The 20584-nt window shown below is 46.0% G+C and overlaps 1 protein-coding gene across 1 annotated transcript in view; it reads left to right on the forward strand.

The window, feature by feature from the left end:
• Window positions 1-20584, forward strand: part of GYS2 (glycogen synthase 2) — a 49382-nt gene that overhangs the window by 23631 nt on the left and 5167 nt on the right. Inside the window, exons 5-14 of the mRNA XM_081926982.1 lie at window positions 4767-4911; window positions 7445-7562; window positions 10717-10837; window positions 11632-11738; window positions 15504-15563; window positions 15848-15926; window positions 16613-16726; window positions 17925-18051; window positions 18886-18981; window positions 20177-20340. Of these exons, the coding sequence (XP_081783108.1) occupies window positions 4767-4911; window positions 7445-7562; window positions 10717-10837; window positions 11632-11738; window positions 15504-15563; window positions 15848-15926; window positions 16613-16726; window positions 17925-18051; window positions 18886-18981; window positions 20177-20340 (1131 nt within the window). The remainder of the gene's footprint in view (window positions 1-4766; window positions 4912-7444; window positions 7563-10716; window positions 10838-11631; window positions 11739-15503; window positions 15564-15847; window positions 15927-16612; window positions 16727-17924; window positions 18052-18885; window positions 18982-20176; window positions 20341-20584) is intronic.

Consider the following 20584-nt stretch of genomic DNA (forward strand, 5'->3'; position numbering starts at 1 on the left):
ACAACAACTCCCAAGAGCATGAAGGACAGGAGCACTCAGTATAGTCACAGGCTGGAATCAAGCGATGGAGTGAGTCATCAGAAAGGTCTAACCCAGGGGTCGGCCAGGTTTATCTTGCCTGGGCCGGATCGGTCCTGCGGAGCCACTATTTACTGTTGGATGTGATTCTCCTAAAAGTCCCAAGGCAGAACTAGCCAGCAAAGAGGATCTGCACCTCATTTGCAGATCTGAGAGAGTCACAAAGGGAATACCACCCAAGAAGAGTTTGCTAACTCAGCTGTTGCATGTATAGCTGTAGTTAACAACTCAAACCAGGTTCAAGGTTTGTCCACGACAGAGACAAAGCCACTCCTGGAGGTTGCAGGGCACAACACAATTCTCTCTAACCAAGGTAAAGCAGAAGCTCTAGTTCCTTGGAAGACAGGTAACCAGAGGTTTGAACTGGTGGATCCAGTTGCAGGTAGTTCCAAAGATGGAGCTGGGACAACAGGGGTTTGTTATGTGTGTAACAACTGCTTGTTTTTCTCTTTTGATGCTGCACTTGTTTACGCAGCTAGTGTTGCTTCAAATGGGGGAGGATGTTGGGATTTTAATCCCCACCGGCTGCAAGGAAGCAGCACATTGTTGACATCATGTGATGTCTCTGAGCATGAGACAGGAAGTCTCAGCCAGTTCGCAGTGTAATTGGAGAAGTACTTTCACTTCTGAGGTTGGGAGTCAAGCCGTAGCTGCTCAGGAGAGCAGACACGCTTGTAATAGCTCCATGTACAGTCTTAATAAAGTAGTGTGTTAGACTACGGACTGTCTTTTTCTTCTGTCATGGAATGCCAGAAGCTGAGTGTGCTCCTCTCAGGAGGGAGGGGTCGCTTATTACCGGTCTCTCTGGACTGAGGGAGGATTCCAGCCAGAGAGTGACCACCGGAGAGAGGCCCCAGTGTCTGGGGAAGGTGGCACCCTTCCCGGGGGCATTTTTCCAACAGACACGAACGCGTGAGCATGCGCCACTGCGATTTCCTGCACCGTGGAAGCAAGTCCCCATGCTGCACTGCACTGGTTTAGCGCAGCGTGTGAGCAGGCAACTCAGTGTGGGGGCAGCTCGTGGGCAGTTCAAATGACCTCTGCGGGCTGTTTCCAGCCCATGGGCCTTAGGTTGGTGACCCCTGGTCTACCCTGTTGTACTGTCTCATCAGATAAATTCCAATCAACCTGTCCTTCAACTCACCATAAGGCTATTAGAACCCAAGGCTCTTGGACTAGGCTGCCAAGAGGGAGACAATGAGATTTCTCTCACAACCTTGCAGAGCGAGGTCAAAGGCTAGACATCATGTATGGCCTTGGCAAAGGGTCATGGCTGGAATTCATAGGGGAGGCAAATAATGGGAGGAGAAGGAATTGTCTGGTCTATAAATGGAGACCTGTCTTCTACGGTTAAATAGGATTATAATGGTGCGCCTTGACGCCTAAGTCTGCTCAGAAGAAGCAACTGGCCCCCAGGATTAGGGGTGATTGATAAATTCGATTTCTGTTAATTCCAGCGTGAACTGACCTGGTCTGCACTTCCTGCGCTAACGGGCAGATCGGAACCTGCCGCCTTCGCACTACTATGGATTTTGTGGCGCCATTGTGGGCTCAGAAGGCAAAGCAAAGTGCATTGGGACACATATCTTAGGATGGAGCGTGTTTAGAACTGTGTACAGTGGTACCTCGGGTTACAGGCGCTTCAGGTTACAGACTCAGCTAACCAAGAAATAGTACCTCGGGTTAAGAACTTTGCTTCAGGATGAGAACAGAAATCGTGCTCCAGGGGCACAGCAGCAGCAGGAGGCCCCGTTATCTAAAGTGGTGCTTCAGGTTAAGAACAGTTTCAGGTTAAGAACGGACCTCCAGAATGAATTAAGTTCTTAACCCAAGGCACCACTGTATACAGAGATAAGGCTAGAAGATGAAATGTGCATTTTCTGATAAAGTACTGATCCATCCCTAACAAAACACAAGCCTTTCTGTGTGGCCTTGGGATGCTTCCCAAGCCACATACCCTCTCTGCAAGCCATGCCCTCCCACTGAACTCCCCCCTCCCAGCGTTGAATAATTTTGCCAAGCTGGAATGTGTCCTGGAATTGTGATAATGTTCTTTGCTTGCCTGGTGGAGAGAGAGAAAGAATGAGAGAGAGAGAGAGAGAGAGAGAGAGAGAGAGAGAGAGAGATTTAACACCACAATGGTAAGACTCCTATCCATTGCTGTTTCTACCCCCCCCCCCATCATGTTGCCTCTAGATGGTTGCCCATGTTGCAATGCGGGAGTCTGGAAAAGGTCCCCCACCCTGATTTTCTATTATTATTATGATTTTTTTAAATGAGAATATTTCAACTGAACAAAATAAAATAGAAACAGAAGGGGGGGGAAGAAAGGGGGAAAGGTATATTAAAGGTAAAGGGACCCCTGACCATTAGGTCCAGTCATGACCGACTCTGGAGTTGCGGCGCTCATCTCGTCCAGCATGACTAAGCCGCTTCTGGAGAACCAGAGCAGTGCACGAAAACGGCGTTTACCTTCCCACCAGAGCGGTACCTATTTATCTACTTGCACTGTGGTGCTTTCGAACTGCTAGGTTGGCAGGAGCAGGGACCAAGCAATGGGAGCTCACCCTATCGCGGGGGTTCGAACTGTCGACCTTCTGATTGGCAAGTCCTATGCTCTGTGGTTTAACCCACAGCGCCACCCGCGTCCCTAAAAGGTATATTATATCACTGTATATGCCAAGAACTACAATTCCACATATGCTTGTCTAGTATATAGGCATATAAATTTTATTGTCACCCAAATACATATATGGTTATTTATAACCTACCTATTACTTTTAATAACTGCATTCCAAATATCACTATACTTATCCATACAGCATCTATGTCTGCAAGCAATCCATTCATAAGTTGCGAGTGTTGCCATATCTGCAATCCATTGACTAAAGGGAGCCATAGGTTTATCTTTCCAGTGCATCAATATCAGTCTTTTGGCCATAGCAGGGGCACAAAAAAATCCCATTTACGTTGTCCAGTTTTCAGATTCCATATATTAGGTACGTAATTCAAAAGAATATTTTGAAAATGTCAACTATTTCCACACAGTCATGTTTATGCAAACCGATACTTTCTCCCAAAATGTAGTAAGTGAAGCATGTTATAAAAACAGGAGTTTCAAAAAAGCATTATCCTTATTACCCCACCAACCCTGATTTAATCAACTGTCTGTAATTTAAAAATTGCTTCCCTGGGGGGGGGGGGAAGCTTACATAGATTTTGCATCAGATGTCATATGGCACTGGAGAAACTGAAGATCTTCTCCATTCTCAATCTTCAAGCTGGCTATTAATGTCCTGGATAGGAGAGTTGTGGTCTGGAACATCTCCCTGACCTTGACTTTGAGGGAACCACTCATGGTCTCCCAGCCATAAAGGATCACTTAAGACTAAGAGGATTGCAATTCAACTGTAATCATTGACACCTTATTAGAGTTAAGAATTGGTTAACATTGTGGAGATTTGGCTTTTGCCGGTGGAAAACGGGTGATGACCATTTGAACTCTTAATCAAGTGCTCCGACATCTCTGTTGGGGTTCCACCACGTCTAATCTCCATGCCCTGTCGCCTTCCTTTCCCCTTTGAACTTTCTGTGTCAATGGGATAGACTTGCCCAAGCACTTGTTGACCTCATTTCTAAGATGCCCTTTAGATGTTGGGTGACTTGGTGAATTAGAATTTGTCCAGAAAGCTCACATATTGGAGGTCAGGCATACCATTTCAGCTAGAGGCTCCGCTTCTGGTTCAGAGATTTCCCTTTAAATGTGACCCCCCAAAAAACAACAACACCCCACTACTCTGGCCGAATAACTTGCCTGTACACTTAGGCCATTTGTGGAGGAACGCCCAACATCTGACAAAACGTGTTCTCCCTAGCAGAGAGCACGTGTTGCGGTGGGGAATACAAGCCACCCCAGTGTTGCTGGGCTGATTTGTGGAGTGACCCAGGCAGTGAATTGGTTAATTGGGTCGCTGGGGAGAATTGCTTGTTGCCAATTTTGAAGGAGGGTTTTAAATATTGGAAGCCCAACTTTGGGCGTCCTCTTGGCTGCTTGCACCAGATCACCTGCCCACCCTCATTGTATTGGGGGGGGGGTTGTTCGCTTGACCTTGCTATGCCTGTCATGGGGTCGTCTGCTTTGGAGCGGGGGCCTGGTAGGAATTTTGTCCATTTGGCTGATTGGCTGGTGCCATTTGGTTTTTGCCTACTGCGTAGCAAATCGTCACAACTTGTAAGGTTGGAGGTTAGGCATTGGTTCAAATTGGTTGGTGGAGGGGTAAGTGCCTACCCCTCCAATGGTGGTGCGGAAAGGGAATTCCGTTAAAGGAATCCAGGGGCTTGCCATTCTTTTTGTCCTTGTCCCTGGCATTGGACTTGGGCCGTGCAAGCCACCAGGAGCATGAGGGTGAGAAATGAGGGACTGAGGCCCAGCTTCATTTTCTCCCCAAAATTGTTTCCCTCACTGGCTTCCGCTGGAATCTGGAAGTCAGTTCTGTCCCTGGGCAAGGACCGATAGTCGGAACCAATGCCTAAGCAACCACTCACTTGTGTGTATTTAAATAAAGTTGTGGCCAAATTCATTCCAAAAACCCAAACCAAAATTGATGCGTGATGTGTGAATTATTGGGGGGTGGCTTGGGGACCTTGACACACAAGTAATTCTTGTTTTCCTTTTTGCTGTCCAACAGTTTGACATAGATAAAGAAGCAGGCGAAAGGCAGATATATCACCGGTACTGTATGGAACGGGCCTCGGTGCATTGTGCCCATGTCTTCACCACAGTCTCTCAGATAACGGCCATAGAAGCAGAGCACATGCTCAAGAGAACAGCTGGTAAGATCAAGATGTCGGAGGGGAACTGGTGCCGAACGCTTGCCAAGAGTCGGCAAATTGAGAAAGGCTCTAGTTTTGCCACATCCTCTTCCCCGCTGAGTCTTAGAAGTGCAAGGAAGTTGGCAGGCAGTAACAACTTCAGGAGTTGCCAACTGAGATTGGGGGGGGGGGCAATGCCCTGTTTGCCTTGATGGACCACCTTCCTACTTAGTGGGAAACTGACAATGTTCTCTGTTTAAAGCACTGGTTAAATGAAGTCTTTGCACATGGTTAAGCCCAGGTATATGGTGGTATTTCGTGAAGACGGAGAGGTAGAAAGGTAAAAGGTAAAGGACCCTGGAAGGTTAAGTCCAGTCGAAATTGAATATGGGGTGTGGCTCTCATCTCAGCTTTCAGGCCGAGGGAGCCGGCATTTGTCCACAGAAAGCTTTCCGGGTCATGTGGCCAGCATGACTAAACTGCTTCTGGTGTAATGGGGCACTGTGACGGAAACCAGGGCACACGGAAATGCCGTTTACCTTCCTGTTGCAGCGGTACCTATTTATCTACTTGCACTGACGCGCTTTCGAACTGCTAGGTAATAATAATAATAATAATAATAATAATAATAATAATAATAATAATACCAATACTACCACTACTACCACCACTACTAATAATAATAATTTATTTATACCCTGCCCACTCTGGGCTGCTTCCAACAGAATATTAAAATACAATAACCTATTAAACATTAAAAACTTCCCTAAACAAGGCTGCCTTCAGATGTCTTCCAAAAGTCTGGTAGTTGTTGTTCTCTTTGACATCTGGTGGGAGGGCATTCCACAGGGCGGGTGCCACTGCTGAGAAGGCCCTCTGCCTGGTTCCCCGTAACTTTGCTTCTCGCAGTGAGGGAACCGCCAGAAGACCCTTGCGCTGGACCTCAGTGTCCGGGCAGAACAATGGGGCTGGAGACGCTCCTTCAGATATACTGGACCAAGACCGCTTAGGACTTTAATGGTCAGCACCAACACTTTGAATTGGCAGGTTGGCAGGAGCTGGGACAGAGTGAAGGGAGCCCACCCCATTGTAGGGATCTGAACCACCGACCTTACAACTGGCAAGCCCAAGAAGCTCTGTTTGTTTAGACCATAGCGCCACTTCTAACCTTAAACAAGATGAGGTTATTCTGAAAACTGGGATGGTTTTTGCCTGACGTTGCCCACCTCTGCAGCAGTGGTTGGTGGGAGAGGGCTGATCACCTGACCTCCATCACTCGCATCACTGCTGCTTAGCAGGAGGGGGAGCCGCAACACCACCGCAGTGCAAACACTGCAGGAGTAGCACCAGTTTGCACCACGCCACCCTCCTCATCTGCTCCCTCACCCCAAGTGCTTCTGCACTCCTAGATTAAGTGCTTCTGCACTCCTAGATTAAGGTGAGGCTGACTCAATCTTGCAGACCTACAGAGGACCCCTGTGTCATAGATGCCGGACTGCAAAGTTGCGAAATTTGACTGTTGGTCAAAGAAGGGGTCGATGATCCCTGCCGCAGTAGATCATTAAGCCTGAAGTCTACACAAGGGCATTACGATCAAAACAGCTTGTGATTTACAGAGTTGGGAGACCCGTACGTAGAGATACAGGGGTACATCCGGTTATGAACTTAATTCATTCTGGAGCTCCGTTCATAATAATAATAATAATAATAATAATAATAATAATAATAATAATAATAATTTATTTATACCCTGCCCTTCCGGTTCAAAAACCGGGCTCAAAGTGGCTAACAACAAATTTAAAACACTTTAAAACACTTAATTATAAAAGCAACATAAATCAATGCTGCCTTCCTCTTCTCCATAAACACACAAGACGTAACTGGCTGTAGTTTTGAATAAATAAGGTATAATATTCATTGTATCAAATTATAGATTTCAACAGAAGTTTCATAAAATTCAACGAAAAACGCAGAAGACCCAGCGGATCCTAGGCTTCATCAGTAGAACAGGCTCATATGTAATATTACAGGATAGTGGATCTTATAGCACAGTAGTGGTGAAACAAGGCTGATATTCTGGAAATCCTTGTCAGACTCTGTGAAAGGATTCTGTGGAACTGTAATAACCCTTCATGTGGATTATTGGACTCTATGAACAGACAGGTGGAATAGATACTTATACATGTCTGGACCTCATGCATGAACTGACTAGAGAATGAACTGATCCACTGGGTCTTCTGCTTTTTTTCGGTGAACTTTATGAGACTTCCGTTGAAATCTGTAATTTGATACAATGAATATTATACCTTATTTATTCAAAATTACAGCCGGTTACGTCTTGTGTGTTTATGGAGTATGTTTCACATAGGTTTGTTGTTGCCTTCCTCTTCTCCCGCAGCGTCAGGGAAAGGGGGTGACCTCCATCATTCCTCCTCCATCTCTCCCCCTTGTGTCCAATCCCTGACACCTGTCGAAAAAGGAGAGAGACCCTGTTCCTTCCATGTCTTTCAGATCTACTCAGTGGCTGCTGCTGCTTTCCCTTTTCTTTTGCCAGATGTCGTCACTCCGAACGGGCTGAACATTAAGAAATTCTCCGCTATGCACGAGTTCCAGAATCTGCACGCCACCTGCAAAGCTAGGATCCAAGAGTTTGTTCGAGGCCATTTCTACGGGTATGTTCAAAAAAGGGACAATTGGGTTATTCCAAAATGTTAGGGTAGACCTTGCCCCAGACACCCAAAACCCCATTCACAGTTTATCTGTGGGACTGGGAAATAGACTTGCTAGCAGACAGAGATGCCAACTTGGAGAAGTGATTGGGGGAGCTGACATCACGTGTGTGACATCAGGACGTCGGGGGAGCTGGGGCGGAGCAAAACAGCTCAACGGGAGTGGCTCCTCCTTCACTTCCTCCTGGTGTTGCCACTGGTGGGAGGCCGCTTTGACCCTCTATCCCCTCCATGACAGGGAGGAGAAGGAGCTGGCCTCTGGAGGCATGTTTCACTTGGCTCCGTACTTTTGGGTCATTGGGGGCCCCAGCCCCTAACCCAAAAATATAGGGAGGGGGCCAAAAGGGTTTGGCCCCTAGGTACTGGCACCCATGCTGGCAGGATTGCCAATGTTTGACTTCAAAGATCCTGAGATCTGAAGAAGGGTGAGGGTGGAATGTGAGGTGGGCCAAGGGGTGAACTTCATTAGGCCTAATGATTGGGGGGAAGGGATTCAATCCAGTTACCATTTAAAGGCAAATGCACCTAATTCACACTTTCCAACACAATTGTTGTTTAGTCGTTTAGTCACATCTGACTCTTTGTGACCCCATGGACCAGAGCACGCCAAGCACTTCTGTCTTCCACTGCCTCCTGCAGTTTGGTCAAACTCATGCTGGTAGCTTCGAGAACACTGTCCAACCATCTCGTCCTCTGTCGTCCCCTTCTCCTTGTGCCCTCCATCTTTCCCAACATCAGGGTCTTTTCCAGGGAGTCTTCTCTTCTCATGAGGTGGCCAAAGTATTGGAGCCTCAGCTTCAGGATCTGTCCTTCCAGTGAGCACTCAGGGCTGATTTCCTTCAGAATGGAGAGGTTTGATCTTCTTGTAGTCCATGGGATTGCTGTCACCATCTGCAATGATCATGGAGCCTAAGAAAGTAAAATCTCTCACTGCTTCCATTTCTTCCCCTTCTATTTGACAGGACGTGATGGGACCAGTGGCCATGATCTTCGGGGGTTTTATGTTGAGTTTCAGACCATATTTTGCCCTCTCGTCTTTCACCCTCATTAAAAGGTTCTTTAATTCCTCCTCACTTTCTGCCATCAAGGTTGTGTCATTTGCATATCTGAGGTTGTTGATATTTCTTCCGCCAATCTTAATTTTGGTTTGGGATTCATCTAGTCCAGTCTTTCACATGATGAATTCTGCATGTAAATTAAATAAGCAGGGAGACAATGTACAGCCTTGTCGTACTCCATTCCCATTTTGAACCAATCAGTTATTCCATATCCAGTACTGACTGTAGCTTCTTGTCCCACATAGAGATTTCTCAGGAGACAGATGAGGTGATCAGGCACTCCCATTTCTTTAAGAACTTGCCATAGTTTGCTGTGGTCAACACAGTCAAAGGCTTTTGCATAGTCAATGAAGCTTTCTCCATAATCCAGCGCATGTTTGCAATTTGGTCTCTGGTTCCTCTGCCCCTTCGAAATCCAGCTTGCACTCCAGGGAGTTCTTGGTCCTGCCTTGTAGAATTTTAAGCATAACCTTGCTAGCGTGTGAAATGAGTGCAATTGTGCGGTAGTTGGAGCATTCTTTGGCACTGCCCTTCTTTGAGATTGGGATGTAGACTGATCTTCTCCAATCCTCTGGCCACTGCTGAGTTTTCCAAATTTGCTGGCATATTGAGTGTAGCACCTTAACAGCATCATCTTTTAAAATTTTAAATAGTTCAGCTGGAATATCATCACTTCCACTGGCCTTGTTATTAGCAGAGCTTTCTAAGGCCCATTTGACTTCACTCTCCAGGATGTCTGACTCAAGGTCAGCAACCACACTACCTGGGGTATACGAGACATCCATATCTTTCTGGTATAATTCCTCTGTGTATTCTTGCCACCTCTTCTTCATGTCTTCTGCTTCTGTTAGGTCCTTACCACTTTTGTCCTTTATTATGGTAATCTTTGTACGAAATGTTCCTTTCAGATCTCCAATTTTCTTGAACAGATCTCTGGTTTTTCCCATTCTATCATTTATAGAAACTGAAACACAGCCATCATCCAAAGTTCACACTTCTCCAAATTTTACAGTGCAGTTGTCCAGCCAAGTGTACAAAAAGGATTCATGAGGGCAAAGTGTGCCTTAAAATGCATAGATTAGTGAAAATAGCATACTAGGAAAAATTGCTTGCAAAGTTTTGCCAATGAGTTTCTTAAGAGAAATTTTCACTAAAATGCTAAGATTTTTTTTTTTAATTGTAAACTGCTGTGGAAATGTAGAAAACAGAATTTAAGATGGAAAAACCGAGAATCATCTGTTGCTCTCATTATTCCAAAGAGCAGAGAAACAATATGCAGCTTTAGTTACTGGGATATAGGATTTACCAGCCTGCACTGGGGTCACTGGCAATCCAGGAGGAACCCGCTTTGCCCAGATTTATAAACAGATGCAGAAAACTTACTGTTTCATCAGGCTTAGATTTTGCTACATTAAGTGCTACAGAATATAGAACGATAAATAACAGCAACAGAATGCTGTGACAGATTGTGTATATATGGCGTGAGATAATCTTTCAGTAAAGACAGTAGCTGTAATCTAACAACCACTGGAGGATCACAGTTTACTCATCTGGGCTTTATGTTCTTATTGTTAACAATGGCTATTACTATCTGATTAACAGACTAGTTTCATGCTTTAATGGCTTCTAAGCAGTGCACAGTTTTAAATAAACAACGAAACAGTTCCATCCAAATGCTAAAAGCACCCATATTTATAATACACAATAAAGTAAGGGCATTTAAAAGCATTACAATTAATAAGTAAACAAACAATTAAAAAAAACAATCAAGTTCAGGGGACTGCTTGCCCAAACAGGTGTGTCTTCAAGACTGCCAGTGCAGATGGTGGCTTTCATATTTCAGCCAGGAGGGCGTTCCACAACACTGGTGCCACCGCTGTGTGTGTTGGCTAGTCAAGATTCACGCAGATGAGAGGTAGAACAGGAAACCTGCAGTGTTGTTGCTGTGTCAATGACCTTCAGTCGGCAGCACAGTTTACCATGAGCCCTCTTTGATCGACCACTTGACCCATTTTACGTTTGTTTGCCCTTGCTTTCAGACATCTTGATTTCAACCTTGAGAGGACTTTGTTTTTCTTCATTGCTGGGAGATACGAGTTTTCAAACAAAGGAGCCGACATGTTTTTAGAGGCCTTATCAAGATTGAACTTCCTCTTGAGGGTAAGAAAGAATGCAAATTCATATGAGGCTGCCTTAGTCTGTTTCCCTCGCCTGCTCTGACTGGCAGCTGTCCTCCGGGTCCCAGAGACAGAGCACAATGAATCGAGTTGGCATCTGTCTGTGTCGAGAGGCAATGGAAGAGTGCAAATACATTGCATGTGAGAAGGACCAAATACTGTTAGAGATGCTGGGGACTGCCACTGAGATTTTATGCATGTACTTTATGGGTCCTGCCTCTACACAAAGCTCAACAAGGGTATAATACAGACTCACATATGTATAGTGCAATGGATATAGTGCAACGGTCTTTGCCACTTGGCTGTCTCAGATGCAGCGCACACATAGCCAAATCTGATATGTATGGGCTAGGGGAAGACTAATAGTGCAATGGAATGGCATCTGATTTTTGCATTGGGACTATCCTTAGGCCACACCTCCTACTCCTAGGCCACACCCCTCACCAGCTCTGCTTTACATCCTCCATGAGTGTTTTTGCCTGGCTGGAATGTGTCTTTGAACTCTGACATTGCTTCTTGCTTGCCTGGATGAATATTCTTTGCTCCGCCCACTTTGGCCCCTTGCAACAGCAAACAGTATCATGTGGCCCCTAGGAAGCTGACCAGAACAGAATGCGGCCCTTGGTCTGAAAAAAGGTTTCCCAACCCTGGTGTCAGTGGTCTTTCGGATAACGTGGTTCCAATTTAGGTCTTTAAAGGTCAAACAAGATGAGCAATAAGGGGAGGGCATTGCAAAAAATCTCTCCCTGTTGAGATGGGCATCTTTTCTTTATTCAGGTGCACAGGAGCGATGTCACCGTCGTGGTGTTCTTCATAATGCCAGCAAATACCAACAATTTCAACGTGGAAACCCTGAAAGGCCAGGCAGTCCGGAAGCAGCTATGGTAAACCTCTTTCTTTCTCTTTTGGCATGGCAAAAGAGTTGATGACAGGAGGCAGCCAGCAGTAAATCACACAGAGCAAGTTGAAGTTAACTCTTTATTAGCAAAAACAGGATCTGTACAGGAGTGTCAGGCCTAATGAGCAGAGCAACTCGTCTCTGGCAGGTCCTGCCCCCATGAAGCAGGAGCCGAGACTGAAGGTCCTCGTCTCTCCACAGTCGCCTAAGCCCCCTCCTCTCCCAGGTCCCCTCCAAGCAATCTGAGACTCTGCCAGCGCACCTGTTTCATACTCTCCAACATTTCTCCAATGAAAATAGGGACGTCCCATTCCATAATGATAATTTTCCTATTTATACCCCACACATCTTACTGGGTTGGCCCAGCCACTCTGGGCAGCTTCCAATATATATAAATATAAAGACATAATAAAACATTAAACATTTTTTAAATTAAAAAAAAACCACTTCCCTATACAGGATTGCCTTCAGATGGCTCAGGAGACGAATAACTCCATACCCTCCAACATTTCTCCAATGAAAATGGGGACGTCCTAAGGAAAAGTGGGACATTCCGGGATCAAATTAGAAACCAAGATGGCTTCTCTAAATCAGGGACATCCCTAGAAAATAGGGACACGTGGAGAGGCTGCTGTCTCTGCTCCTCCCTCTTCATGCCTCTCCTGGTTCTGGGAGACCAAGGGGGAGCGGAGCTTGTTGCAGCAGGAGCGAGAGGAGGCACCCATGAATCTTTACCAGCTGCACTCATCTCTGCGTCTTTGCCTCCCTCCTCTCCTGCTTCTGAGTCTGGACTGCCCTCTGTCACTGACTCCCCCAGCTCACTAAGCCCTGTTGCCTCTTCAGCTTCCGACACCTCCGCCTTCCAGTCTTCTCCCTCTTCTGACCACTCCTCATTGTCCCACCACCAATCCCCTGGCTCTGAGTCTTCTTCCTTTGGGGGTTCCCTGCTAGTTCCTCCCACCGTTCCTCTGTGTCCAACCAGTCCATGACAGTCAGTGACTGACTGGTTGATTAATGACAGTCCATGACTGATTGATCGGCTGATTCTGGTGTGTGAAACGGCTGGTGGGTTTCATGTTTGCCAAAAGGGTGAACCTGACCAAGTTAGGTCCTTTAATTTCAGGAGGTCCGCTCTAAGTAAAATATAGTTGCACACCACCCAATTTATTCTATGAAATATCTGGCAGCTGACCCAGGGCTTGCTCAAGCTTTGGTTCCCAGCTTACGCTTATTGAATTGTGTCAATGCCCACACACCTGGTTCAAGACCCGGATCTGATGCTCAGTTTGCAAAACTAGGGTGAACCCCGCTGTGTCTGCAGTCATTAGGCAGGAAGGGGAATTTTGGCAGGAGGAGAATTGAAAGGGAGAAAAAAAAATAAGAGAAAGAACGAAACAGGAAGGAATTTGGCAAGAGGCAGTTTTGCTTCTGCATCACAGCAACTCTTGCCATTTTTGGACCATGTATCCAACTTGCACTAGGTGTTTTTGAGACTGCCGCCTTGTGGTCTGATAAAGTAACCACACCCTTCTCTTTTAAACCTGTTCCAAATGAAACACAAAATATCCGATGCCGAATATCTCATTGGGGAGCTGCAGTTGTATGGTGTTTCCTCAGCGGGAGAGATACCGAGATCTCTCCGCAATAGGAAATACATTTTCTTCCCCTGCCCCACAGCTAATGTCCTTGTGTGGGATGAAACTGCAATTCTGGAAGGGGGCAGGCGGGGCCACATATGCACATGCGAGTGTTATATGCACAGGTACAAGCTTAGAAATAGCTATTCAAATTAAATAGAAAAACAATACCTGTCAACACAGAGGGACGCGGGTGGTGCTGTGGGTTAAACCACAGAGCCTAGGACTTGCCGATCAGAAGGTCGGCAGTTTGAATCCCCGCAATGGGGTGAGCTTCCGTTGCTCGGTCCCAGCTCCTGCCAACCTAGCAGTTCGAAAGCATGTCAAAGTGCAAGTAGATAAATAGGTACCACTCCAGCGGGAAGGTAAATGGCGTTTCCGTGTGCTGCTCTGGTTCGCCAGAAGCGGCTTAGTCATGCTGGCCACATGACCCGGAAACTGTAAGCCGGCTCTCTCGGCCAATAAAGCAAGATGAGCGCCGCAACCCCAGCGTCGTCCGTGACTGGACCTAATGGTCAGGGGTCCCTTTACCTTTACCTTTACCTGTCAACACAGCAGGGAAAGCTGTAGCCAGGTGGATTGGTATGCCTTCTTAGTCTGCTGCCCTGGTCTCACTGTTGATGGGGGACTTCAGAGCCTCTCCTATTTTTCCTTCTTATGGTCTGTTATCTTTAAACTAGACCTTGAGTAGAGAACTGTCCTCTGTAAAGCATGATACAGCCACCTTAGAGAGGTCCAGGGAGTGAACTGAAGGCTGGCAGGATCTTGAGATACCTTGCAGTAGGTGATTTGGGGACAGTGGATTTGTGATCTGCTAGGAGTGCTCGTGTTTGCTTACCTCCATCTATTGGCATATTTGTAAATAAAGCAAATATTACAATAGGGATGTGGAGCCTGTGTCCCTTGCTGGACTACAGTTCCTCTCATCCTTGACCATTGGCCATGTTGTCTTGGGTTGATGGGAGTTGAGTCCAACAACATCTGGAGGGCCATGGGTTCCCAAAAATTGCAACACACACACAAATGTCATAGATCTCTAGTGTTCTCTTCCTTGCAAAGGAAGCCAAACCCTGGCACTGCTGCCCCTCGAACATTTCTGCGATCAGTGGAACACAACTTTGCTCACCCAAATGCCCTCTAAATGTTGTTAGATTCCTCCTCCCAGCCAATATGGCCAATGGTCAGGGGTGATGGGAGTTGCGTGGCAGGTTCCAGCCTCCCCCTGGTGGAAATAAAGACACGTGACACAAGTATTTAGGTTAATGGGCTAAAAAATGGCCACAACTTTATTGGTTACAGGTGATGAGCGGTATTGGCTTAGGCATTGCTCCTAGCGACTATCCAGCTTCAGCCTGTTTGCTTGAAGACCAGGAAGGGTTAACCACCAGTAGGGGGAGTCCTGCTGATGCACATCAACTAGGAACTCCCCCAGGGTCACCGCTTGGGGGCGTGCCTTAGGCCCTTACCTCCATAGGCTTCGGACAGAGCCAAACCCCCTGGAATCCTTTACTGGACTACCCTTCGCAATCCGGGGGAGGTGAAGGCGCTTCCTCCCCCCTTCATCTACATAACAATACCCCTACCAATGCCTAAACGCCAATCCCAGGAAGTTGTGGCGATTTGCTACGAGGTAGGTGAAAAAACCAAGTGGCTGGTGCCAATTTGCCAAGTGGAAAAATTCCTACCAGGCCCCTTAACGGCGACCAACCGAAGTCCATAGCAAAGTCAGAAGGAAAACCTAAAGGGCGGGAGGGTGGGAAACTGGAGGAGCTGTGGCAGCAAAAGAGGGAGATCCTTGGTGGTGCCCATGTTAAATAGCGCAAACCACGCCTCCCTCCCAGGCCAGCTGATTGGCTGGCTAGGGAGATGACACAGCCAAGGATTCCCTCAATGGTGCGGAGGCTGGGAGCCAGCCCCTGCGCACGTTGGGAGGGCGTGAAGCCCGCAACCCCACCTCCTCTCGAGCTCGGAAGTGGCTCTGTAGTCCAGCGTCTGAAGGGCACCAAGTTGCGGGAGGCAGGCAGGAAAAAGAAGAAGCAGATTCATATGGGAAACATTCACACAGGGAAAAGTGGATCGGAAGTCTTTAATGATGATCTCTTTCTCTCTCTTAGGGACACTGCGCATTTGCTCAAGGAAAAATTTGGCAAAAAGCTCTATGATGCACTATTAAGGTGAGGTCTCATTCACAGAATCATAGAGGTGGAAGGGGCCCAGGGGTCATCTAGTCCAACCCCCTGCAATGAAGGAATCTCAGCTAAAGCATCCATGACAGATGGATTCAGGTGTCTCATATTTCACTGTGGAGTTATGTATTTGCGTATGAAGTTCTGGGTTAGTTAAACAATCCCAGTGTTGTGGGCCAGAGAGAGCTCCTGCTTCAGAAATTTTAAATGATTATCTTGGAAAACGCTTCCCTTCTTTTCACAAAAAAAGATCTTCCCTATTGCACCCACAGAGGAGAAATCCCTGATATGAGCAAGATCATAGATCGTGATGACCTCACCATTATAAAACGGGCAATCTATTCAACTCAGGTTAGAGGCTTTTTTCTGATTATTTAATGGAAAGCATAAAATTTGTCTTATAGTCTAGCTCTCACTGGAGTAGTAAGTCTACATACCATAAATATCATTTCATTATTTGGCCCTCGAGCTCCTTGGCATAGAAGATAAATGGGGGTGGGGCATTAATTCCTGACCATCAGCTGCACCAATTCAGTAAGTTTGGTCATTTTAGCCAAAGGCCAAGCCTTGCTAAACCATTCTTTTTAAAAAGTTACTTATTTTCTTCAAATGCTATGGGTTGTATCCTGTTCTAGGCCTACTCAGAGAAGACCCATTGATGTTAATTAGCACAACTATTAATTTCTACTCTGTATAACTAATACTTTCTACTACTCTGAGGAGAACTTGGTTGGCTACATTAAGGCCCGCTGTGTGGCTTACAATAAAGAAAAACACAGCGAAATAAGATATAAATAGAAACTTTTTAAAAAACAACAGCACCAACCCACCCTTGAAACCTTAAAAGAGAATGAAACGAGTTTCCTAAAAGTAACCACAGAGATGGTCAACTTCCTTCTGAATTCAGAAGGTTCCAAATAAATTGGGGCCACTTCAAAAAGGCTATGCTGGTCTTTTGACCCCATTGGCTACAAACTTGCCTTTTTTGTCTGTTTATTTGAAACATGTCCCCAAATGCACATCTTGTTCTGTTGCAGCGACAGGGACTTCCGCCGGTGACAACCCACAACATGATCGATGATTCCACCGACCCAATCCTCAGCACCATTAGACGCATCGGCCTTTTCAACAACCGGACAGATCGAGTCAAGGTGCAACTCTCAGGGCTTAAAAAATATATATATTTCCCTGTCTCCTCTGCCTTAAAAAACCTGGAACAGCTGGTACACAGAGTACAAAGATGTATTATTTTCAGAAGGCAGGAGGGAAAACATGACACTGTCCTAATCCAAGCCAGGTCATTGATCTTTCTCTCCCAGTACTATTGCTGCTACGTGAGTTCCTTTTACCTAGACCAGCCATTCCCACCCTTGAACCCCCAGACAGCAACCAAGGCAGCCAGTTTTAAAACAGGGGCTATATGAGGTCTAAACTGAACCCCAGCCAGGAATCCTTAAGATGCCAAAAGAGTCTTCAGTTTTTGCTGCAACAGGCTTATTTATTTAGTGAATTGAGTCCAGGAACAAACGGGTTATATGAGCTCTAAATTAAATACTAGCCAGTAATTTTGCATTTTGCACCAATTGAAATTTCCAAGTCCTCTTCAATGGGAAAGCCCCATGCAGAGCACATTGCAGTAATCCAATCTGGAAGTTCAACCATCCCGCATAGATCAATTATGCTCACCTCCTGGTTCCTATGTGTGAAGAGCAGCTGTCACTCATGTCGCAGGGCCGGATCTAGGTTTGATGAGGCCCTAAGCTATGGAAAGTCCAGCTGTTCTTTGTCAACAACAAATTGCTGCTTGTTTTTGTGTTGAATATATGCTATATGGTAATTTATGGACCAAATAGGTATCTAAAGCCATTTGCACATAACAAAATACAAAGTAATTGTTGAACTGAAATACAGTTAAGAAGTAGTATATTAATTGTGAAATACAATTAAGAAGAAGTATATTACATGCAGAATGTAGACACCCTATAAATAGAAATGAGCAAACCAGTGATATTGTAGGGAGCAGGCTAGCAGGCAGGGCCCATTACTTACATCATGGGAGCCTACACAACACAAAACACTGTTGTTGTACGTAGGTTTTATTTTATTTGTTTTTTATCTTATATTTTGGCAATGTACATCCAGGTTTTTCCCCCTTTTATTTTTTGGGGGACGCCCAAGAGAGTGAGGCCCTAAGCTATAGCTTGTTTAGCTCATAAGTAAATCTGGCTCTGCTCATATGGGTTGTTTCTCTGCTGGACATAGCAAGGGACTGCTAGATTTGAAAACTTCCCCTTTTTTGATTACACCTCTAAAGGCAATGTTTATGTGGGTTTTCTTCTTCTCATTCAGGTGATCTTACACCCTGAATTCCTTTCTTCAACGAGTCCCTTATTGCCGATGGACTACGAAGAGTTTGTCAGAGGCTGCCATCTTGGGGTATTCCCATCATACTATGAACCCTGGGGTTACACTCCTGGTAAGCAAATGACAGACTCACTGCCTTTTCTTGTAACTCGCTCTACGCAGGGCTGCCCTTGAAGCTGACCCAGAAACTCCAGCGGGTGCAGAATACAATGGCGAGGCTCCTTACAGGGTCCTTGCTGCGTGATCACATTCATCCAGTGTCTTACCAACTGCACTGGCTCCCAGTAGTGTACAGGGTCAGGTTTAAGGTGCTGGTTTTGACCTTTAAAGCCCTATGCAGCCTAGGACCCACATACCTACGGGACCGCCTCTCCTGGTATGCCCCGCGGAGGACCTTACAGTCCACAAATGACAACATTTTGGAGGTCCCGAGCCTCAAGGAGGTTAGATTGGTCTCAAATAGGGCCAGGACCTTTTCAGCACTGGCCCCGATGTGGTGGAATGCTTTGTCACAAGAGACTAGGGCCCTGCGGGACTTGACATCTTTCCGCAGGGCCTGCAAGACAGAGCTGTTCCGCCTGGCCTTTGCTTTGGACTCATTCTGATCCTTATGTTTCCCTCCCCTTATGGTCTTGATTTATCGGCTATTTTAAAATGAGGCTACATTTTAAATTGCATTTTAACCTGTATTTTAAATTGTGTTTTTTGCCTCCTCTCTTTTTCCCCTATTATGTTTTTACTGTGATTTTATTGGTGTTAGCTGCCCTGAGCCGGGCTCTGGCCGGGGAGGGCGGAGTATAAATTATTATTATTATTATTATTATTATTATTATTATTATTATTATTATTGACGGGGGGCGCACAGTTTCAATGCAGCCTGCTTCTGGTGTGGCCCTGCAAAGTTGCACATTACTGTGAGAGCTAAACCTTCTTTGTCTTTTGGCAGCTGAGTGCACCGTCATGGGGATTCCCAGCGTGACCACAAATCTCTCCGGATTCGGCTGTTTCATGCAGGAGCATGTGGCTGACCCAGCTGCCTACGGTGAGGACATTGCAGCCATGGAACAGATTGTTAATGTGCTAGAGGTTAGCCAGCACAGTGCATTTTCCACATGCTTTTTCCCAACTTTGAGAGATTGGGCTGATTTGGTTGCAGGCTTTTGTGCTGCATTTTTGGTTAATATTTTGGTTACAGACTAAAAGGAGAATTCTCTGGATGCCTAGATCCAGGCTTGGGACAATCACTCTTTGGTGAGAAAGCCCCAGCAGAAATCTAAAATCACAAAACATGTAGCAAAGTAAATCACGGAAATATAGACAGTTAGGCCTTTAAAATATCCCTTTCTAAGTTACAACGGAACCTCGGGTTACATACCTTCCACCTTACAAACGCTTTGGATAATGAGCTCCGCTAACCCAGAAGTAGGTCTCCTGGTAGCAAACTTTGTCCCGGGATGTGAGCGGAAGTCGTGCGCCAGTGGCACGGCAGCAGCGGGAGGCCCCATTAGCAAAAGCGCACCTCATGTTACGAACGGTTTCGGGTTAAGAATGGACCTCCAGAACAAATTAAGTTCATCACTGGAGGTACCACTGTATTTCCTAAGGTTCCCACTTCCCTTAGTATAGAAAAAAACCACACATTTGGTGAGTTTAAAATGGTTTACTTACAAACTCTTCAAAGGCCCAATTCATGTGCTTTTCCATATAGCAGCAAGAAAAGATAGGCAGGGTGACTTAGTTTCAAAAATGCTAATTTCCTAAATTATTTGCATAGAAACACAAAGATGGCTTGCTGAAGCCACACGGTCTAAGCTTCGAGCCTCTAGCTCAGGCATCCTTACTGGAAGGGTTCACATCATGGCAGGATGGAGGAAGGTTGGAGAACAAAAAGTTTGGTAGTCCTTCCTCCCAAAGTTAGGGGATGTGACTTAGCTAAGCCTGGCAGAACAATGTACTCTATGGTCTTAACCCCTCCATGCATTAATTAGAGGTTGGTTATATGAGGCTGGATATATCCCACATTTTGGACCTTCCAAAGTTCCTCTCCACTTTAAAAAGAGAGTGGGAGAAGAGGAGAGTTCAGATTGGCTATACAAAGCACAAACATCTCCACTTGATGAGGGACAAGATTTTGCAAAGGTCATTATCATGCATAATGACAGATGCAACAGAAGCCTTCAAAGGCCAAAGAGCAACTGCGAACTCTTTTCTTTCCATCCTGGGTTTGTCTCCTGCAGGTATTTACATTGTGGACAGGAGATTCCGCTCCCCAGATGAGTCCTGTAACCAGCTGACGCAGTTCCTGTATGGATTCTGCCAGCAGTCACGTCGGCAAAGGATCGTTCAGAGAAACCGAACGGAGAGGCTCTCGGACTTACTGGACTGGCGATATCTAGGCAGGGTACACTGAACGATTGCATGTGTATCACGCTCCCTGTTGCTTGAGATCGGGGGTTGGCGACTTCAGCCTAGAGGCTGAATGCAGCCTTCCAGGCCTCTCTTATCTGGCCCTTAGGATTCTCCACAGGCCACACCGCCAACCCTGGCCACACTTTTCATCAGCTCTACCTCTCCTCAGGTGGTTTTTGCCTTTCTGAAATGTGGTGTGGTGGTTAAGAGCGGTAGACTCCTAATCTGGTGAACCG

The sequence above is a fragment of the Podarcis melisellensis genome (genome assembly GCF_964234715.1).
Source record: "Podarcis melisellensis genome assembly, chromosome: 10".
NCBI classification, from domain to species: Eukaryota; Metazoa; Chordata; class Lepidosauria; order Squamata; family Lacertidae; genus Podarcis; species Podarcis melisellensis.